Here is an 18403-nt window from a genome sequence, read left to right as displayed (position 1 = left end):
CTGAGAACGGTGTCGATAAGAATGAAGCTTCCAGGCCATAAAACCAAAAAATGAGCGAAAAGAACCAAACTATCTCCATAGAGCTGAGCAGAACTGCAGCTGGGTGACAATTCTCTGTGGGTTTATCACATTTGATCCACTGTGTTATATCTCTCGGTGGAGCTGTATATATGTAGGAATCGGTGGGAACTGTGCAGGCGTCGCGCTATCTACGCATGACAGTTAGTTATTTTGAAACGAAAGTCGTCGTGTATTTCTTTCATAATATTTCTTTGTGTATTTTTTGGAGTACTGGGGCCCAGTGCCGTCAAAGTACTAGTTTTGGTGTTCAGTCAAGATTTATAGGTCTGGGCTTTACAGTATACGCTGTATTTTCTGAGTGTATCTGATGTTTCAAAAGGACCAGTGTTTCTGATTAGTGTGGCACATTTTTCGATTTATTTTCCCTCAAGTCTCCTTTTTATGAATTCAGGGACTGTGAGACCAAATGTGGTGGAGCTGTGAAATGTGGTTTATTTTATATATATATATATTTTTTTTTTTTAATTTAATTTTTTTCTTTTCTTTTCTTGTTTCTTTTAGTTTTCAGTTCTTCTACATCAGACACAGTGAACTGCTGTGGAGGTTGATAGAATTTTTTGAATTCTAGCTTTGCCTCTCACTGGCTAAACAATTCCTGCTTTTACTTTTGTTGAACTATGTGCTAAGACTTTAAAGAATATGATGTAACATTGGGTTGAATCTGACCCTACATTTACCTCAAATATAGTTCTTGAATTTTATCTACTTGGTTGCTGGTGGTAGTTGCTTTTTTTTATCGGCCATTTTAATAATTTCAATCTATTCTCAACAAAAAAGTTTTCTGGCCATACAATGCTAAGATCACTTCAATCAATCAATTCAGCCACAGCTGTTTTCTAGAACTGTAAGTTCAGTTTTTTGTCAGTTATTTCTCAAGCACAGGGTGGACACAATGGTTTCTCAAATGCAATAAAAAGTAGGACACAGAGTGCACAGTAGCACTTGTGTTTTCATATCTGGTACAGAACTTCTGGATGCATTACGTTAGGAGTGTGTGTTTCTTTGTACTGACCTTGTGCTCTCTGTGTGCAGGTACACCCTTTGCTGATGCGCGAGAGGCGCTCAGAGTCCCACAGGAACAAGCTACTGCGGCGGACAGTCAGCGTTCCTGTTGAGGGAAGGCACCATCCCGAGATGGGTGAGTGGACAGACCTTTAATGTCAGGCTTTAATTCCACAATGTTCTCGTCGAGGTTTGAATTAAGGTTCAAGCAACAGTTATTACATGTTTTGTCTCAGTTTCTTGAATGGAAATAAAATGGAATCAAACCCAATTAAATATCTTAAAGGACAGGCTCACATTTTTTCAAATGACCATAAATACATTGAAAGAGTTATTGGTCTCTCTTTTACTGGACCTGGTGAGATCCATTCCTGAAGGGATTTCAGTGTAAGTGACGAGGGACAGAATTCCCCCCTCTGTGTTAAAACGCTTTCTAAATTTTAGCCGAAGCTAATATGAGGTTTCAGCAGTCTGGGTTAGACAAATCAAGTGTAAAGATCAGTAGTAGAAAGAAAGAAAGTCCAGTAGAATTCTCCTCTATATGTTTATCCAGACACCGTTTCCTTGCTAAACTGCAATTGAGGGATAGAAACTCAAAGAGGGAATTATGTAGTGCATAGACTGTAACCTCAGATAATACCCACTTGATATGACTAACTCAGACTGCTGAAGTCTTGTATTAGCTTCAACTGAGCTTTCAAAATTACATTTTTTTTTTTTTCATGGAAAAAGGCCTGAGGATGATTATAACAAGCAAACCCTTTTTCAGTGTTCTTATGGGCATTTGAGTATTGTTTTAATAGACTTGAACAAATGTGAACTTTTCCTTTAAGGGCACATTTTTTTTAACATGTCACCCTGACAAGGCTGACTTTGTGGAACATTTTTGGGTGATGCCCGGGATGAATTTCAACTTTATTTAACTTCTCTTCCTCTTTTCAATTTTGATTATCAGAAACATTATCACTTGTATTACTTTGGGTTAGCTTGCTCATAATAATAGGATAGTTGCATAGCAACGGCAATGACGTAAAGCTCTTTGCGTCTTTTGAGCCATTACTCTCTCTGTTACTAGCAATGCTCACAGCAGCGCTGTGCATCTGAGCAGAGATAAAAGCATCACATCTGATCAGGGCTTGAGGCAGCTGTTTTCTTTCTACCAGATTTTGACTAGCTATTCTTTTGTCAGGTTGAGTGATTTATCAGTTATCTTGCTTTTACATGAAATTCATGCATTAGTACCTTAAAAATCGTGCAATCTATTTAGTTATCTGTCTCTTTATTTCTTCCTCAGTCGTTTTATTTTTGCAGTCATTTTCCTCCCTTTGTTTTTGCTTTGAAACTTTTCTTACTTTTCTTTTGCTATCTCCTCTCTGCTTTTATATTGCTGTATAGTCTAAACTCTCCTTGAGACTTTGTGAAACTGACCCTCTGTGTGCTGCCTTCCTCTGTTTGTTTTTGCCTGACTCAGTCTCCCTGGGCCTTCTACAAATGTCCCGCTCAGTTTCTCCCCCTTCCTTCACCCTCCACCTCTCCGTCTCACTCAGCTATTTTAAGGGCCTCCCTTGCGACGTCCTCCATCCGCGATTCTGCATCGCTCCCAAACAGTTGTGCTGATTCAACTAGATTTCCCTCAGTTTTTATGTGAGTGGTTGTCTGACCTCTAGGCGGTCAAGCACTGACACATCAGTTGGCATGGTCCCGCCATGTTTTGACATACGGTGTGCTGACATTGCGATGTCAGTTCATATTGGCCATGTGTAAGCGTATTGTAAACACATTCATATATGATAGCATGCTACGCTACAGGCCATAATGCACTGACACCATCATGGACCATCTGTGGTGCCCACACCCAAAGAGCCAAAAGAGTTGAATGGGCCCCGGGCATTTAGTAATTATTAGATGAACAAAAAAGCAAATGGAGGTTGTCATAAGGCCGCAGTTAGAGATTGCATCTACAGGGAGCCATATGACCTGTTTTATAAAAGTCCTGGCACATAACACTGAGCTGATGAAGGTTCATTGACGATACTAAATCAGTGTGAGTAAGTGTTAAGTCTGCACCAAGACTGCTGAGTCATTATAAGAAAATGTATTGCTTAATCTGGCCTTTTCGGAGGTTGTCACACATTTAAGGCGTAATTAATAAGTAAATAAATCAATGAATAAAGCCCACAATCTCTATGGCTTCTTCCAGTGTACAGCTTGTGCTCAGTGGAGATTGAGCCCAGACTTTAAAGGAGTTCTTCAACATTCTGGGAAATACGCTCATTTTCTTTATTGCCAACAGTTTAGATCAGGAGATCGCTCTCATGTCTCTATGCGAAAGGTAACGTTAGCTCTAGCAGTTGGTTAACTGGAAGGACCGGAAATGGGTATCAATCATCAGTCACGCTTTATGTTAAAACTCTAGTCGCTGCATCTTATGAAAAAGCTCTTGCGTGCACCAGATCTCGTCTTTCCACATCCTGATAAAATCTGCCTGTCGGCACCTCTAAAGCTCACTAATTAACGTTTTATATCTCGTTTACGGGGGGCTATGTGCCAGCCCGCAGTGACTGGGCACAGTGACTTCCTGAAGTGAAAGTGACTGCACGCGTCTCTGAAGATCGAAGCCACTCACATCTCTATGGCTTTTTGCCAGTACGGAGTGTGGGCTCAGTGCACAGTGGCACACCTGCATTCAAAATTCAACCAAGATGAACTTTTGATGCATCTGACCAAATCTCAGCACGTCTATTTGTGAAGGGACGTGCAGAGGCAATGTCAGTGGCGGTGTTGGCAATCAGTATTAGAACCATGTTCTCGCCACTGAAAAGCAAAGGGCCACAGGAGCTACTGATATAACTTCAGGGTTGTAACCAGGACCCAAATAATAGCAAAGTCAAGTGACTTGGAGGGGATAGAGTGAGGTGGAGTCTCAGGCTGCTTTATCTGCCTGTCTTTATAGAGGTAGTTCAATTCAGCATGCACTTGAAGGGACTTCGCATCTACCTCTGTACGGTGCTGTGCTTATATTGAGCATATTTTGGGAAACAATTAGGAGCCTCCATTCCCTGCCAACAGGATGACCGAATCGCATCTTTCACAAAAAATTGACAGACATGACCTTGGCATCATCAAAGTGGTTCAAAAAGGACTGACGGTTAAGAATATTTTCATGTGCTGAGGGAAGATTAAACTGCAGATGCTGCAGCTGCTGCTGCTGCCAAACAGCCGTCGACGTACTTGTGATTTGTGATGATACTAATACGTCACCTTTGATTCATTATTCATCACGGCGGTAAAAGCCTGCATTTTTCACATGATTTTGATGAATGGAGACATTTGACAACAATCCCAGCTGGCTGCCTGATGTAGTGACACACTCAGGTGGAAGATATTACAGTTCTACAGTCGAGCTGCGATTAGTCAAACACACAATGCCTCAATAGGTTTTTGGCTCCTCTGTCGCTGTCACAATGTATCAAGTGATGCAGATTCATTCATTTTCCTTATTCATTCACTTCTCTGTACCTTTTAAGGTTCTGGAAATCCTCTCAAAGTCGAGGAGGTAATTAACGTATAATGAAGACATTAATTTTGCTGGATAATTACAGTGCAGCATAAGCATTTTATGCAAATATGGGGCTAAATTAATATTTCATGATTGTGACACGGGGAAAAGACTTCTCTTTACTAGACAAAAAAACTTTCTTTCTCTCGTGTTTGTTTCATGTTTGGTCACAAACTACCTACTAATAATTGTATTACTGTATAAAAGGAGAGGTATTAGTACTTTTCATATGTACTTATTATACCATCTGATAATCTGTTAATGACATCTTTGCTAATGCTCACGAGTATTTTTAGCATGGACACCTAATGTAAGCAAAGCTTTTGGCAAGGATCTCTCAAAATGTTGGTGACAAAAAATGTATTTTTGCGGGATATTTTATCATTCAACAACAGATATTATCATGCAAGGCAGTAATACTCTCTCTTTTCCCTTAATTGGTGATACAGCCAACGGAATTGTAATGTAAAGTTCAGGACAGCCAGATGTGAATTGAAGACACTTTCTAGCTAATTTCCATTGCATTATGGGATGTCCTCCATACTTTATGTTGTTGAAGTTAGATGCACAGTGGGCACACAAAAAGAAAACATTCACTTTCTGCCCCTCTCCCTCTCATTAACCTCTACAGAGTGGGATGCAATAATCCCCATTAATGAGTTTGGCCTTTAATGTTTTTTCTTCAGTTTGTAAATTGACATCATCTAACTCACACAGCATCTAACTGCTGTGTTATTGAGAGAATTCCTTTAGCCATCTCCGCTTAGCAGACAGCTGTGATAAAGCAGGCTCAGCTGAGCAATTGTTCAGTGCCCTATGCAATGTGTGACCTTCATACAATATTGTACCAGCGTATTTCAGCTTCTGCCGCATTCTTGCTGCATTTTTTTCAAAAGTCTGCTTATACATTTTTTTTCAAGATTTAGATATAAATAATATAGCATCAGTATTAGCATGGATACCACGGTTTCGAACTTACTCCCACCCTCTACAGCCATTCTCCCCATCCCGCACTTTCTATTCTGTCTCACCACACGGCCTTTCCCCCGTTTACTAACTCCTCCAAATCCCTGCGACCGACCCACTCCACTCACCCACTCAACAAGAACCAATAGGCTATGTGTTCCCTCCACAAAAGAAGACGATACAACCATGACACAATAAATTATTGAAAGAAAAGACAAATCCAGTTAGGAAAAAAAAAGGTTTTAGACTTTTCACTGTTGTTAGTGTTGAGACAAGCATCGTGAGTCATTCCAATCTGTCATGTTAAAAACAAAAAAACTAGAACAAAAGGATATAGATGATTTCTGTGCATTATTTTAGTTTTTGTGTTTTAAGACAAACTTTTCTCCTTGTCTTTAAAGTAAACATAACATCTGTATTTCATCCAATGTTTTGGGGGATTTCACTGATGGTGACCAAGTTAACAAGTCAAAAGTGACCACATTGCATTTGTAACCGGACGGTATTCTCGCCTTTTCTGTTCCCCAGTAGGTATGTAGACACGGGTCCGATTTGGGCTACGTGATGTATTGAATTGATTTAAATCTTTTTTCTCTCTTTTTTCCACAATGTATAAAATGCCCGCATCATGAAAATCAAGTTATTGCAGCATGCACAAAAAGGTTACTTTCAGTCAAAAAATAAGGTCTCAACAGTCCTGTATGCTAATAAATCCAAACTAATAGTGAATAGTTACACTATACATGCAGAGTTTATGGAACTGTTGTGACTCCAGATGGCTAGCTGACTCTGTTTATCTCTTCTAAAATCTTGTATCTTAGTAAAATGGTCATGTCTACATGAGGAATAGATTGAAAAAAGTTTGTACACTCTGTTACAAGCTCTCGGTTGGAGTTTTTTGATGAGCCATCATCTCTGGTTACAAGAGGTGACAAGAGTCAACGGAGTGAACTTGTGCGAGGATACTGCTTTGTTTAATCTGTCCCTACCTGCTCGGTGGCTAGCGCCAGCCAGTCAATTATGCAAATCAGGGTGACGAAAAAACAGTAGAGGCAGATTAATTAGTTTGTTGACGTGACAGTATAGTATAGTTACGTATATGGGAAGACAGCCTTGCAGTTTGTTACCCTTGCAGTCTTGCATTTTAAGTTCTAAAAAATATGATGTATCAGCCATGTTGAAGTCTTCCCAAGCTTTGGAAAAAAATTAAGATGTAATTTTTGACCACATCCCCCAGCTCTAGTCTGACCACCGCATGTGCGTCCCGCATCTGGTTACACCCAAAATACACCACTTCTTTCCGAGCTCTGTAGCTCCAAGGTTCGCTATGAAGCAGCACAAAAACGTTGTTTAGCAGCTTTTTGCAGAACTGCAGATTGTCTGGAACTGTTTGGATGGATGGTCAGCCGCTAAATGGATTGTTTTGGTTTGAGAGGGTTTGCACAGCTGGATCTATGGATGTTTTGGCATGTTTTTTTCCTCTTTGATACACTATTCTTCATTGGAATCCATTGAAAAAGAAAACCACAACACAGTTTTGCAAGAGGGTGAATGTTTGATACTCATATCATTTTTGAGTATGGGTGAATTGGGATGTGTTTATGTGCATATGTGTGTGGGAGTAGAAGGGAAGGGTACCATGAAGCAAAATCAGGATGAACAGGTGTCACAGTTAAGAAAAGAAAAAAAAAAAGTAGGGACCTCTGTTTTATCTACAACATGGCTTTTATCATATGTGCTTTTTTTGTGGTTCAACATACTAGCAAAAAAAAAAAAAAAATCTAAACGACAACCTTGCTACCAAGGAATTAAAACAAATGAAATATCAAAGTGGGCATTAAACTTAACACGATCCCGTATCCCATCTGTCAGTGCTCCCAACTCCACGCTACTAACCTGACAGAAGTCAGTGCAATATTCTGACTATGAATTTACTTGCATGATATTTTTGCTTTCATATGATTACATAAGTGAGCCTTACAAACATGTAGACTCAACTTTGATGTCAGGCGCTTTGCTGCAGTTGACCTTTAAATCTGGGTCCTCGGTGTGCAGTAAAATTGCCCCAACCAGCAACCTGGAAAGTTCTTCTCTTTTTTTCCATCAACACTAGAAAGACCCGCCAACGTGAATGGAGCCCGTTGCTGTGGATTTGCTGGCCGATAATCTGTCAGGCTGTAAGTGTAGTTATTGCATTTTGGCTCAGATTTGAAAGTGAAAAACCTGATTGACTTAAAAGGAAAAGTCACAAAAGGGCATTTTGAAAGATATTTCAAAATTTCAATTCATTTGGAAAGATATTCACTGCTTAAATCTGCCTTTTTAGTGCTAAACCGAATAAGGAAGAAAAGCTGGATTCAAAAGTTAATTTACAGTCTATTGCAGTATAATATAGACCAACATAATTAGCTGCTTCAGTGCTTCTCTCAGTAATAAGAGTTCATTAAGAATGTTATGACAATAGAAGCGTTTTGCGTCAATGTGAGCTGGAGTTTGTGTGCAGAGGGACAGTTTATAAACCTGGCGATTCAGTCACTGGGAAAAGGCTAAATCTGACCCCAAGAAGCCTTGGCTGGTGTTTGAGGAGAGATTTGCTGAATCATCTGGCTGTCTTGCCTTTGCCTGAACTGCAAATGAATACAGATGGTTTGCCACATTGTTGTGTTCGGACGCGGAAACGGAGACGTCCCAGCAGCTTCACTTTATGAAGCTGCATGTCTACACTGTCATTACACTGAGTAATGCTACACTTTGCTAAACTGTTTCAGTATGTATTGAAGATTTTACTGAATTGCATATTTTAGCTTATGCAAACAACGAGTTATTGTCGTACAGTAAATCATGGGGAGTTGGTTAACGGAAGTTGTAGGAATTTATCCCCAAACTGGAAGTTGTTAAATAGTTTTAAACCAAACTAAAGGCTTGGTGTAACTTGAGTTAAATGGAAATGAGTCATCAACTCTCTGAGACAATGACATTTGATTACCTTTGTATTGTGCAGTTTTTGGTCTTTGCCTGTTGTCAAACTTTGTTCATCCTTGTCACCACCATCTCTCTTCAGGTTTGACAGTTAAATGAAAGCCAAGCAGGCCGTTTATATGTGATATGAATGTACCCAAAGAATTAGCATGTAAACAGTATTTCTGACATCTTTAACTCTTACTGGATGTGTGTTTGTGTGTGGCAGAGTTGAAAATTTCTAAACAGATTGGGAAACTGCCTGAAGGTTTCATTTTGGTACTAAGACCAGCCAAATGTAAAATGTGAAGGTGTTTTAGATTGTGGCTCAAGTTAATCTTTCCCGTCAAGGATTGCTTTGGCATGGCTGATTGAAATATCTCCAGGAGTATCAGATGAATTGCCTTGAAATTATGTACATACTGTACATTCATGGTCCCCAGACCATGAATCCTAAAGACTTAAATGAGGCTGACAGTTGTGGTTTCATATGATGTGGATGAAACTGGATGGATGGCCATGAAATTTGGTACACACATTCCTCTTCCACCTCAAGAGGAATTGTAGTAACTTTGGTGATCCTCTGTCTCTTCCTTTAGCGCCAAATTTCGGTTTGTTCAAAACTTTGATTTGAGACCAGGACCTGCAAAACTAATGACATTCCCATCAGCCTCAGCTGTAGCTCGTGTTTAGTGTAAATTTTTGCATGCTAAAACACTCGCAGCATTTAGCACCTCTGTGCCTAAGCACAACCTCACAGAGCTGCTAGCATGCTCTGTGAGTTTTGTCTCTACGCTATATACACGAATGGAAATAAGACCTGAGCTGACACTCCAAATCCTGTCCAAATAACTAAATGTGACCAGGAGTGACTTGTTGACCAATGCCACTGTTACTGTAGAGGAGCTGTGGCCCATTTCAAGTGGAAATTAAGTCCAAGATAACCTTTTCCAGGTGTGCAGAGGATAAAAACAAATTACTCTAGATATATACTGTATACTGTATATTTCTGTAGACAGTATCTACATATTAGATATATTTATATATGTCTTAGTTGTGGCAAACATGACTGGACAATTTTATTCACCAGGGCATCAAAGCCTAACACTCAGAATCAAATACAGTTAAAAAGGATTGCAAGGGCAGAGTGTTATGTTCGAACACCCAAGGTCTGTCTGAGTTGAGGTGTTTTGGTGGGTGATTCCAGTCAGTCAGATGGAGCGATATCAAGTTAGTCTGACATTCTTAGAAAACAGCCAAAGAGGAAGACTAACATTTCAGACTACACCTTCTCTCCACCCGGCTGACAATGAGATCTCCTTCACTTCTTTCTTTGAGATAATATGACAGGGTGCACTGAACCAACACCCTGCATTAAGATTTTTCTGCAAAATGATATGTAAATGCAATGATTATGTAACATGAAATGTCTTTCTGAGTGATAAGCCCTGTGGGCTGGTGTGATATAACGGACAGCTATATTATCATACCTTTAAAAACATGCAAAAAGCGAAAAATAGCGAGAGAAAGCAAGCCAGCCTGGCCTCGGTTTGAGTGACAGCTGGCCACCAGCTCAGCACACATGAGGGTCTTCAGCTGTCCAACGCTGCAGTTCTTAGTCAGCTTCAGGTGTGGTATTCAGCTTACAAACACACAGACAGAGCATCCTGTTGGCTCTGTAGTCCACGGGGACTGTCTCTATCTGCCATGATGAGATGAGAGGATTTTAAGCTTCTGTGAGAGGTTCACTCACCAAATGCTACTTCCCTTCAAAGTGTTTGAAACTGATGATTTGTGAACCAGTTAACTTGCCTTCCCCAAGTGTTTGATATGTTCAGGCTGGATACACCGTGAGAGCAAAATATTCCCATATCTGCTGCATATTATCATATGTATCATATGTCATATGCATTCATTAGTTTTCTATAAATGCTCCAGGAGGGTGTCTTGGTGGTTTTGGTGCTGAGCTGGGCTTTACTCATTTATCTTCACAGTAGCCCTCGGATCTGAAAGCTCAGTGATCAATGAAATACTGATAATCTACACCAGTGATTCCCAACCTGGGGTCCTTGTCACCCAGGGGGATACATCTGCAGATGCCGAGGGGGTACGTAGAAAACTGTGTGTAGCCCAGCTCATTTGAAGAACTAAAAATTAGGGTTTGGTTAAAAAAAAAAAAAATTAATATATATAGATATATATATGTGTACATATATATATAATATAATATATATGAATTTGAATTAAAAAAAAAAAAAACATCTATGATTGGCTGACTGCACAGGCTGCGGCTCCCACCAACCTAATTCAACTGTAACACCTGAACACCACATGCTGCAGCTGAGAGTTTGTGAAACCTTTTTACCAATAGTACAAGCATCGGATAAATAATTTCTAGGTTCTGCCGCTCTAAGTGATAGTAGTACAAAGGCTTTGATATGATTAATAGTGTTAAGTAACATGCTGAGGCTGTAAGGCGGACATCAGTCAAAAAGGTTGGGAACAATGGATTTTCACTGTCTATGGTATACTGATAGAATTCTGAAAATGCCCCTCATGTACACTCAGCTACCCACACTCTGCAGTTCATCTTTTCAGAGAAGCCCAACAAAACTGTTTTACGTAGCAGCACATGCTTGTGTAGCAGTTGTTTTTCCTCCTCGGCTGTTTTGCGCCGCTGCGGTGCATCAACTCTCCTTCCGTTGGCCCATATTGTCTGGCGGCAGCTGGCTCTCCAATACATGCACGCACAAAGACAACCACAGGAACCCAGGTATTGTGGAGAAATATGTTGTGATAAACATAAATTTATATTCTCAGCGTTCAATATACTCAGTTTTATTCAATCCAGCTTTATCCAGTTTTATTCAATTCGTGGTCAGGCACAGCAATTTTCTGCCACTTTTCGTTGTGTCACACGGGGGATTTTCTGTAATTATTGTTTTGTCTGTGCTATTCTTGCTTGTTTGAAGTCAGCAGTTGGGAAGAGGTGACATCACGTGTTTCCATACAATATCTGAATCAAAATCAGGCGATATGTTTGGGACTGTATGCTCGTCAAGGCTCGAGGCAGATAACATGAGTTTGTGAGTTTTGAACACCAAATAAATAATAAGGATGATTTTCCTAAACTTAAACTTTGATTGTTGCTTATTTAGTCATGAATATTTAATGTAATAAGGAAACATTTAAGATTTGATGTCAAGCTTTAAGGTTCTTTAAAGAGCAACTAATCGCCAGGCTGAAAAGCAGCACTTCACTGCTTTCTCTGGTTGAAAGTAGGACTGCAACTAACGATTATTTTCTTTATCAATTAATCTGCAAATTATTTTCTTGATTAACTGTTTGATCTATAAAACATGAGAAATCAGAGAAAAATGCCCATCCCAGAGCAAAAGGTGATGTCCTTTAATCTCTTGTTAAGACCAACCAACAGTTCAAATCCCCAAAATATTCAATTTGATATAATGTAAGACCAAGAGAGGCAGAAAATTCTCACACTTAAGAACCCGGAACCATCAAATGTTGGTTATGCATTTCTACTGTAAAAATTACTTAAATGATTATTGGACTATCAAAATATATGCCAATTAATTTTTTCTTTCGATTAACTGATAAATTAATTAATTAGTTGTAGCTACAGCTGTAGCTGAAAGTTTTAAGTGTTTACGTTGAGTGTGTTTCACCTATCACCACACCCAACCGTGCAGTTACACATTACTGCAGCTAAGTGAGAGGATAAACCACAGGAGGTCAGCAAAAACTTCATTTTAAGTGGGTGTTCAGTTGTTCTTTAAAGGATAATTCCAGTTTATCACAACGTTGATCTTATTCCCGAAGTTTTATTCCTATTTGTATGCTCACTTTCTGTTTTAACTTCAAAGTTGTTCCAAAAAAAAAAAATCTGGCTCTACTGCTTGTTTACAACCCGTCCGATCGTCCGATCGCTCATGTTTCTTGACCTGCTGCACTTTGTTGTCGAGATGTTCCCAGATCTCAGCGGTTACTTGGGCGAATGCAATTTTGTCATAAGTGACAGAAATGATGACTACTACAAAAATAAGATCCTAGTTGTAATTGACCAGAATTATCCTCTAAATTCATAAGTGGATGTAGGAAGACCGAGCCTTCTTTTCTATTTCACCATTTGGTCTGATAATACTGTGCGGCTGGCGTCAAAAATACCTTAATGTCTTCAGGACACTTGCAGCTACCTAGATGTAGATGTACATCAAAACAGACGCAGACAGACAGATGGCCATGCCTGCACATACGCCACATCAAAACACATCAACTCATCTGATGGTTTCACCTGGGGCGGTATCATGGAGTCTAAGCACATCCATATATATTCTGCGGGTAAATAAACTGCTTCACACAGCTGTTTAATACATTTAAACTCCTCCAGGACTCAAACTAGTCAGCATCAAACACTCACCGGTATCACCCCCAGAGAAGATGGCAGTCATTTTCTCACAGTGGTTTTCTTTTTCCAATTTTTGTTGAGTGCATGTGTTCAGTGACACCCTGCTTCACAGTGAGTTACACCCATTTGCACCTGGCGGATGCCCGGTACAGCCAGTCGTTTTTACTATCGAGCACTTCACAGCTCTTCAGGCAGAGTTTTTGGGGGGGAAGCGTTTTGTTAAGGCTCGTCTCAACAGTAGCTGCAGATGAGAGTGTTTCTCATTCACTGCCCTACATTTTACCCAAGTTTTCTAGCTTTCCCACACATTTAAACCTACAGAGTGCGTTTTATGGTATTCTGAGTGAGAGATCTAAGTGCACTGCATAAAAAGTAAGTGAATTGGTCTGGAATGTGTACATGTAATATTGTAGAGCCTCTTGACTGACACTGGATATCACTCCTGCCTGCATATAACCAACAAAGAAGCCATTAGTTTTCAGTACTGTTTTTTCTGTCGTATAGTAACATTTTGTGTGGCAACTTGTTCTCCACATTTTTAATCGGACTGTCTCTCTTATGTACATAAACACTCGTTTTCCTTCAAAATATTAGGCCGATCGAAACCTGGTGAAGCAGCTAAAAGAAATGCACCCTGTCAACATTTTCTGAAAGTGTGGGAAAAGTGTTACCTAGTTTGTTCACACAAAAAATAAAAATGTGTGCAAGAAAGATGAAACGAGGGCTTAAATTGCTGTATGTTGCAAAAGAAATCACTTGACCACACAACGGGAGATATTCCGTAAGCCTGCCACAAATTGCTGTCAGGGGCAGAACATTTTCTCACAAGTTTTCAGTTTAGCAGGGTATTTACTAGCCACAGATCGAAGAGAGGATACTTTTGGGAACAGCAAGCGTTAATTTATTCCGGCTATTTATTAGTTTAGTAGCTTAATTTAATTCGCTTAACAATAAAAATCAAGATCAAGTAATTGAATGACTTTTGAAAATTTAAACTCCTGCGAAGAGATCATTTCTGTGAACACTTTAAAAATATAGACTAATATAACAGACCTGTATAAATGCCTACCTGGGTCTAGATGACAGTTAGAGGATCACCAAAGTCGTTAGGGTTCATTCTCTGGGCACCATGGATATTTCTACCAAATTCCACAGTTATCCAATGCAACAGTTGTTAAGATATTTTACTAAAAGTTGAAAATGTCTACCTAAAGGTGAATCTACCAGAAAGGATCACCAAAGTCAGTAGGAGTCATCCTCAGGCGAGCATGACGGTCTACGCAAAACGTTGTGCCAAACCATCAGGTGGATGTTGAGATATTTCACTGGATAAGTGAAAACTTTGACCTGCTGGTGTGTCTAGATAAAAGAAGGGGGAACACCAAAGTCACAACACCAACACATTATTCATCCTCTGAGGGCCATGAATGTTTTTACAAAATTTCATGGCAATCCATCCAGTAGTTGTTGAAGTACTGTATTTCAGTCTGGACCAGTATGGTGGATCAACTGACGGACAGACTGTCATGGCCATCTGGCTAAAAATGAGGGAAGTTTGCCTTCTTACGGTATCTGAGCAAAACCACCTGATGTAGTAAACTCTACTCTTGGGGAGACACTTGTGCATCAAAACATCAGTTTCAGTCTACAGTCGATCCATGTGGTCTAACATGAACACAGTTCAAACAGAGGAGCACTGGAGACTCATTGGGAAAATGTGGTTGCAAAACATTGTTTTAAGTATTTCTGTCCTCCGGCCCCCTTTCTGTCTCCATACAAGCCAGCAACCCTCCACATACAAACCCAAAGCACTACTGTAACCTTTAGCTTCCTTCCAGCTCCCAGCGATGCATCATCCACCCAGTTGTGAATCATGAATAGCTTGCTAACAGCCGCAATGTTAGCGCTGTGGTGGTACAGTGAAGTGGATGTAGGGGCGCACGTGGAATTCAAGGTGCAACAACCCTGACAGGGAGGCTGGCAAGTTGGCAATACAATCGCATTGACGAAAGAGTAAAAACAGTCTTGGGGAAGCACGGGAAAGTGGCAAGGAAAAGGTGGTTAGCATGACGACAGTAGTTAAGGGGAGGGGGCTACAGCTCTGGGAAAGAAGCTCAGTCTTTTAGTCGGGGTTTTGATGGTGCGGTGTCTTTTCCCTGAAGCAAAGGGGACAAACAGGTAGTCTCTCTTTTTCCCATTTGTTACTTTAACGGTAATTTAATGTAGAGTCCACTGTGCTGTTGCTAATGTCAAAATCTTTGAAATCCATCTCCAAAACATCTCAAGTTTGGAAATGTAAATACCTGAATGTTATAATAAAACATCTGTAAAACAGAGATTATATACTGATTTTTATGATCTGATATATCTAACACATAGTGTGCAACATCGCCAACATTTCCTTTCATTGAAAACCAGGCCGAACTTTATTTATTTATTTATTTTTGGTTGATATTGAAAAATTGTTTGTCAGTCTGTCACCAAAGGAAACTTTGTTGTATTAATTTCAATGCAATAAAGTGATATAGATGAAATAACTGCGCTGCGCAGAGCTTCACTGTGGGAAGCTCGCTGTTGTTCAAACGACAGACAATGATGGAGGAGGTTACCGGAATTAAAAATAAAAGCATTCACAGACACACTCACACACACATCATCTGCAAATGTACTGTGTGGCTGAAGTGGCTTGTTCACACTAAAACTAAATTTTTTCTGCCAGTCAAATACAAATGGCCAAAACGGACCAGTATTTAGCAGATGACTGGTGTTAATTTCTTTCTTAGATTTTATTATAATATCTTTTTGTTGTCATTTGACCATTTCTTACTCTCACACCAGTTTAACATTGGGGTGTATTATAAACTGTGAGACTCGAATCAGTCGCATCAACAACCGTGCCCTATTATGATAGTAAATTAGGAAGTGATAATGTATGAATAAAAAAACAAATAGGACCAGAGAGGGAAATTAAGACAAAAGTTGTATCATGTATTAGCTCAGCTAGGATTTTATATTTTCCTTGCAGGCAAATCAACTTCGCAAATGAATTATTCTTCATTCTACATCAAAACAGATGTTTGCAGCCTGCAGAGACAGAACTGAACAGCTGGATGTAGTAAGAAAAGTTAACTTCTTTCAGAAAAGAGTTTTCTCCTGATGATTAGCCATGTATGACTACGCACAAAGACAATTTTCGCTGTTCTAGTGGCTGGTCCTACTCTTCTCAGTTATTCTTCCTTATCCACAATGTAGCCGAAAACATTTTGAAGAATGAAAACATGCATACGAGGGAAGAGTATTGCGGCAGGATTTTCATTTATTTAAATGGAGCTGCATTGCTTTTATGTACTCACGGGTCTGCACTTTTCTTTAAGTGTGCACTTGTACTGATCCTCTAACTTATCAAACCCCTGCAGATGACACGTGATGATTCCGGGTCAGGAAAAAGGTTGTTTACTGCGCTTCTCATTTTCTAGAAAACAGTAAATACTGCTGCTCGCACCTTCAAACTAAGCACCTTGGGCTTTTGTGAGCTAAACTATCCCTGTGAAGTATTTCAACAAAAATCCCTGAGATCAAAATGGAGGCAGCTGCTAGGTAACACCTGGATTTGCTGCCCAATAGACAGTTGTCTAACTTAACTACTGATTCTGAAGTAAAGAAATACATCTTCAATTTGATTGTTAAAAGAGGCTGTAGGCTGAGCTGAGTCTTTAGACTATTATACCGAGATTATCTCTGCAAGCTTGTTTAGAGGAGTAGGCACTGCAAGAGAGCAATCTGCCCCTTCTTATTTTCTTCAAATTGCTGGGAAAAACAAAGCCACACATAATAAAAAGAGAGAGTGATTGGGGTCTGCAAGAGAACAGCGAATTAAACTGTGATAAATATGATCTCAAGCTTCCCTCCAGATTTGTAAAGAAGAAAAATTTTGTGTTTGACTCAAAGGATTTTGAGTCAAACTCCACGTTTCGACAACAGTATGTTACTGCCATTTATTCTTTGATTAATTTAAAAATGGATTTGGGATTTATCACAGAGAATTTTTCTGAGCGAAAACTAGGAGTCAAAAATCAAACTTTTGCAAGTGGCATTCTTTGTTTTCACCCAAGAACAAATTAAAAACTCCATGGAGTGATAAAATCTGCAGCCATGTACAGTTCTCACATAAATTCAATTGTATCTCAATGACAAATATCTAAAGATCGCTCCATCCCTTTGCACCTACTGGTGTGTGATATTAGTCTGCATCTCTCTTTCACTCACTTCCCCGGTGATCTGCGTGTAAATGTGTGTGTTTATGTACGTGCGGTACCATTAGGCTTTTCAGCTTGTACTCAACAGCCCTTTAATTGAATATCTGCACACAGCACTGTAATGCAGCCTTGGAAGAGAGAGACGGGAGGTGGAGAGAGGGAGAGAGGAGCTCGAGGAAGAAGAAAAGGACAAATTAAAAGAGAGGGTGAGAAAAAGAAGGACTGAGTATTGTGAGACAGAAAGTGAGAGAGGGAGAGAGGAGGTTGGTGTTGTCAGGCCTAAACCAGCTCTGTGTCTCGCTGACACCTCAAGGCTCTGTGCTGTTCTGTGCTGATGCACACAGTCTTCTTCACCCTGGAGTAAGATGTGGCTGTAGTGCGTGTGTGTGTGTGTGTGTGTGTGTGTGTGTGTGTGTGTGTGCGTGTGTGTGCGTGTGCGTGTGTGTGTGCGTGTGTGTGTGTGTGGCTGTGTGTGGCTGTGCGTGCGTGTGTGTTTGCCCAGCCTCACTCCTTAACACAGAAATCCAAGTTTAGTGCTCATTTCTGCAAGCATCTTTGCTTCTAGTGTGTCAGCCATATTTACCTGCCTGATATGAAATAATTCCAAATACATCACCTGTTTGTGTGTTCATTTTCCTACCTGGCAGTGTTGTGGCATCAATAAAACTCTAATGGAAAAACAAAAGAGGCAACACACAGTCTCAGACATATTTTATACCGCTCCTATATGTGTGTAGGTGGATGCGACAAAACCAGCAATATGCGGGTGCAGGTTTAACATATGTCAGTGCTCAGAATTTGTATGTGTGTTTGTGTGTGTCTTTAGGAAATATCAAATCCAACAATGTCTTTTTGCTGCTTCACACCCCACGACGAATCTTCTCATGGAGAGAATAAAATGAATTAGAGTGTCCCTCCACTATAAAACTGACTGTGTGGTTGATGCCGTGTGATCAGTTAAGTTGCACAGGTCTTCATTTTGACATCTGTTTGCCTCTAGAACAAAAGACTTTAAAGAAATATATTATATGATGAATTCAAGAGAGAATTAATCTGTAGTCTTCCCCGTTAATTCCCCGTTAATAATTAATTCTGGCTCGGTGGCCAGAGGCTTTGGTTGCATTTTCAGAATAAAGAAAAATCATCCCAGGCTAC

The 18403-nt window shown here is 39.9% G+C and overlaps 1 protein-coding gene across 1 annotated transcript in view; it reads left to right on the top strand.

Annotated features, from left to right (window-relative positions):
- Positions 1 to 18403, top strand: part of syngap1b (synaptic Ras GTPase activating protein 1b) — a 96412-nt gene that overhangs the window by 14022 nt on the left and 63987 nt on the right. The window contains exon 2 of the mRNA XM_040118012.1: positions 1114 to 1219. Coding sequence (XP_039973946.1) covers positions 1114 to 1219 — 106 coding nt within the window. The remainder of the gene's footprint in view (positions 1 to 1113; positions 1220 to 18403) is intronic.

This window comes from Xiphias gladius, chromosome 22 (assembly GCF_016859285.1).
Source record: "Xiphias gladius isolate SHS-SW01 ecotype Sanya breed wild chromosome 22, ASM1685928v1, whole genome shotgun sequence".
In the NCBI taxonomy this organism is placed as follows: Eukaryota; Metazoa; Chordata; class Actinopteri; order Istiophoriformes; family Xiphiidae; genus Xiphias; species Xiphias gladius.
Note: the sequence above shows the minus strand (reverse complement) of the source record. Positions and strands in the feature narration are given on the sequence as shown.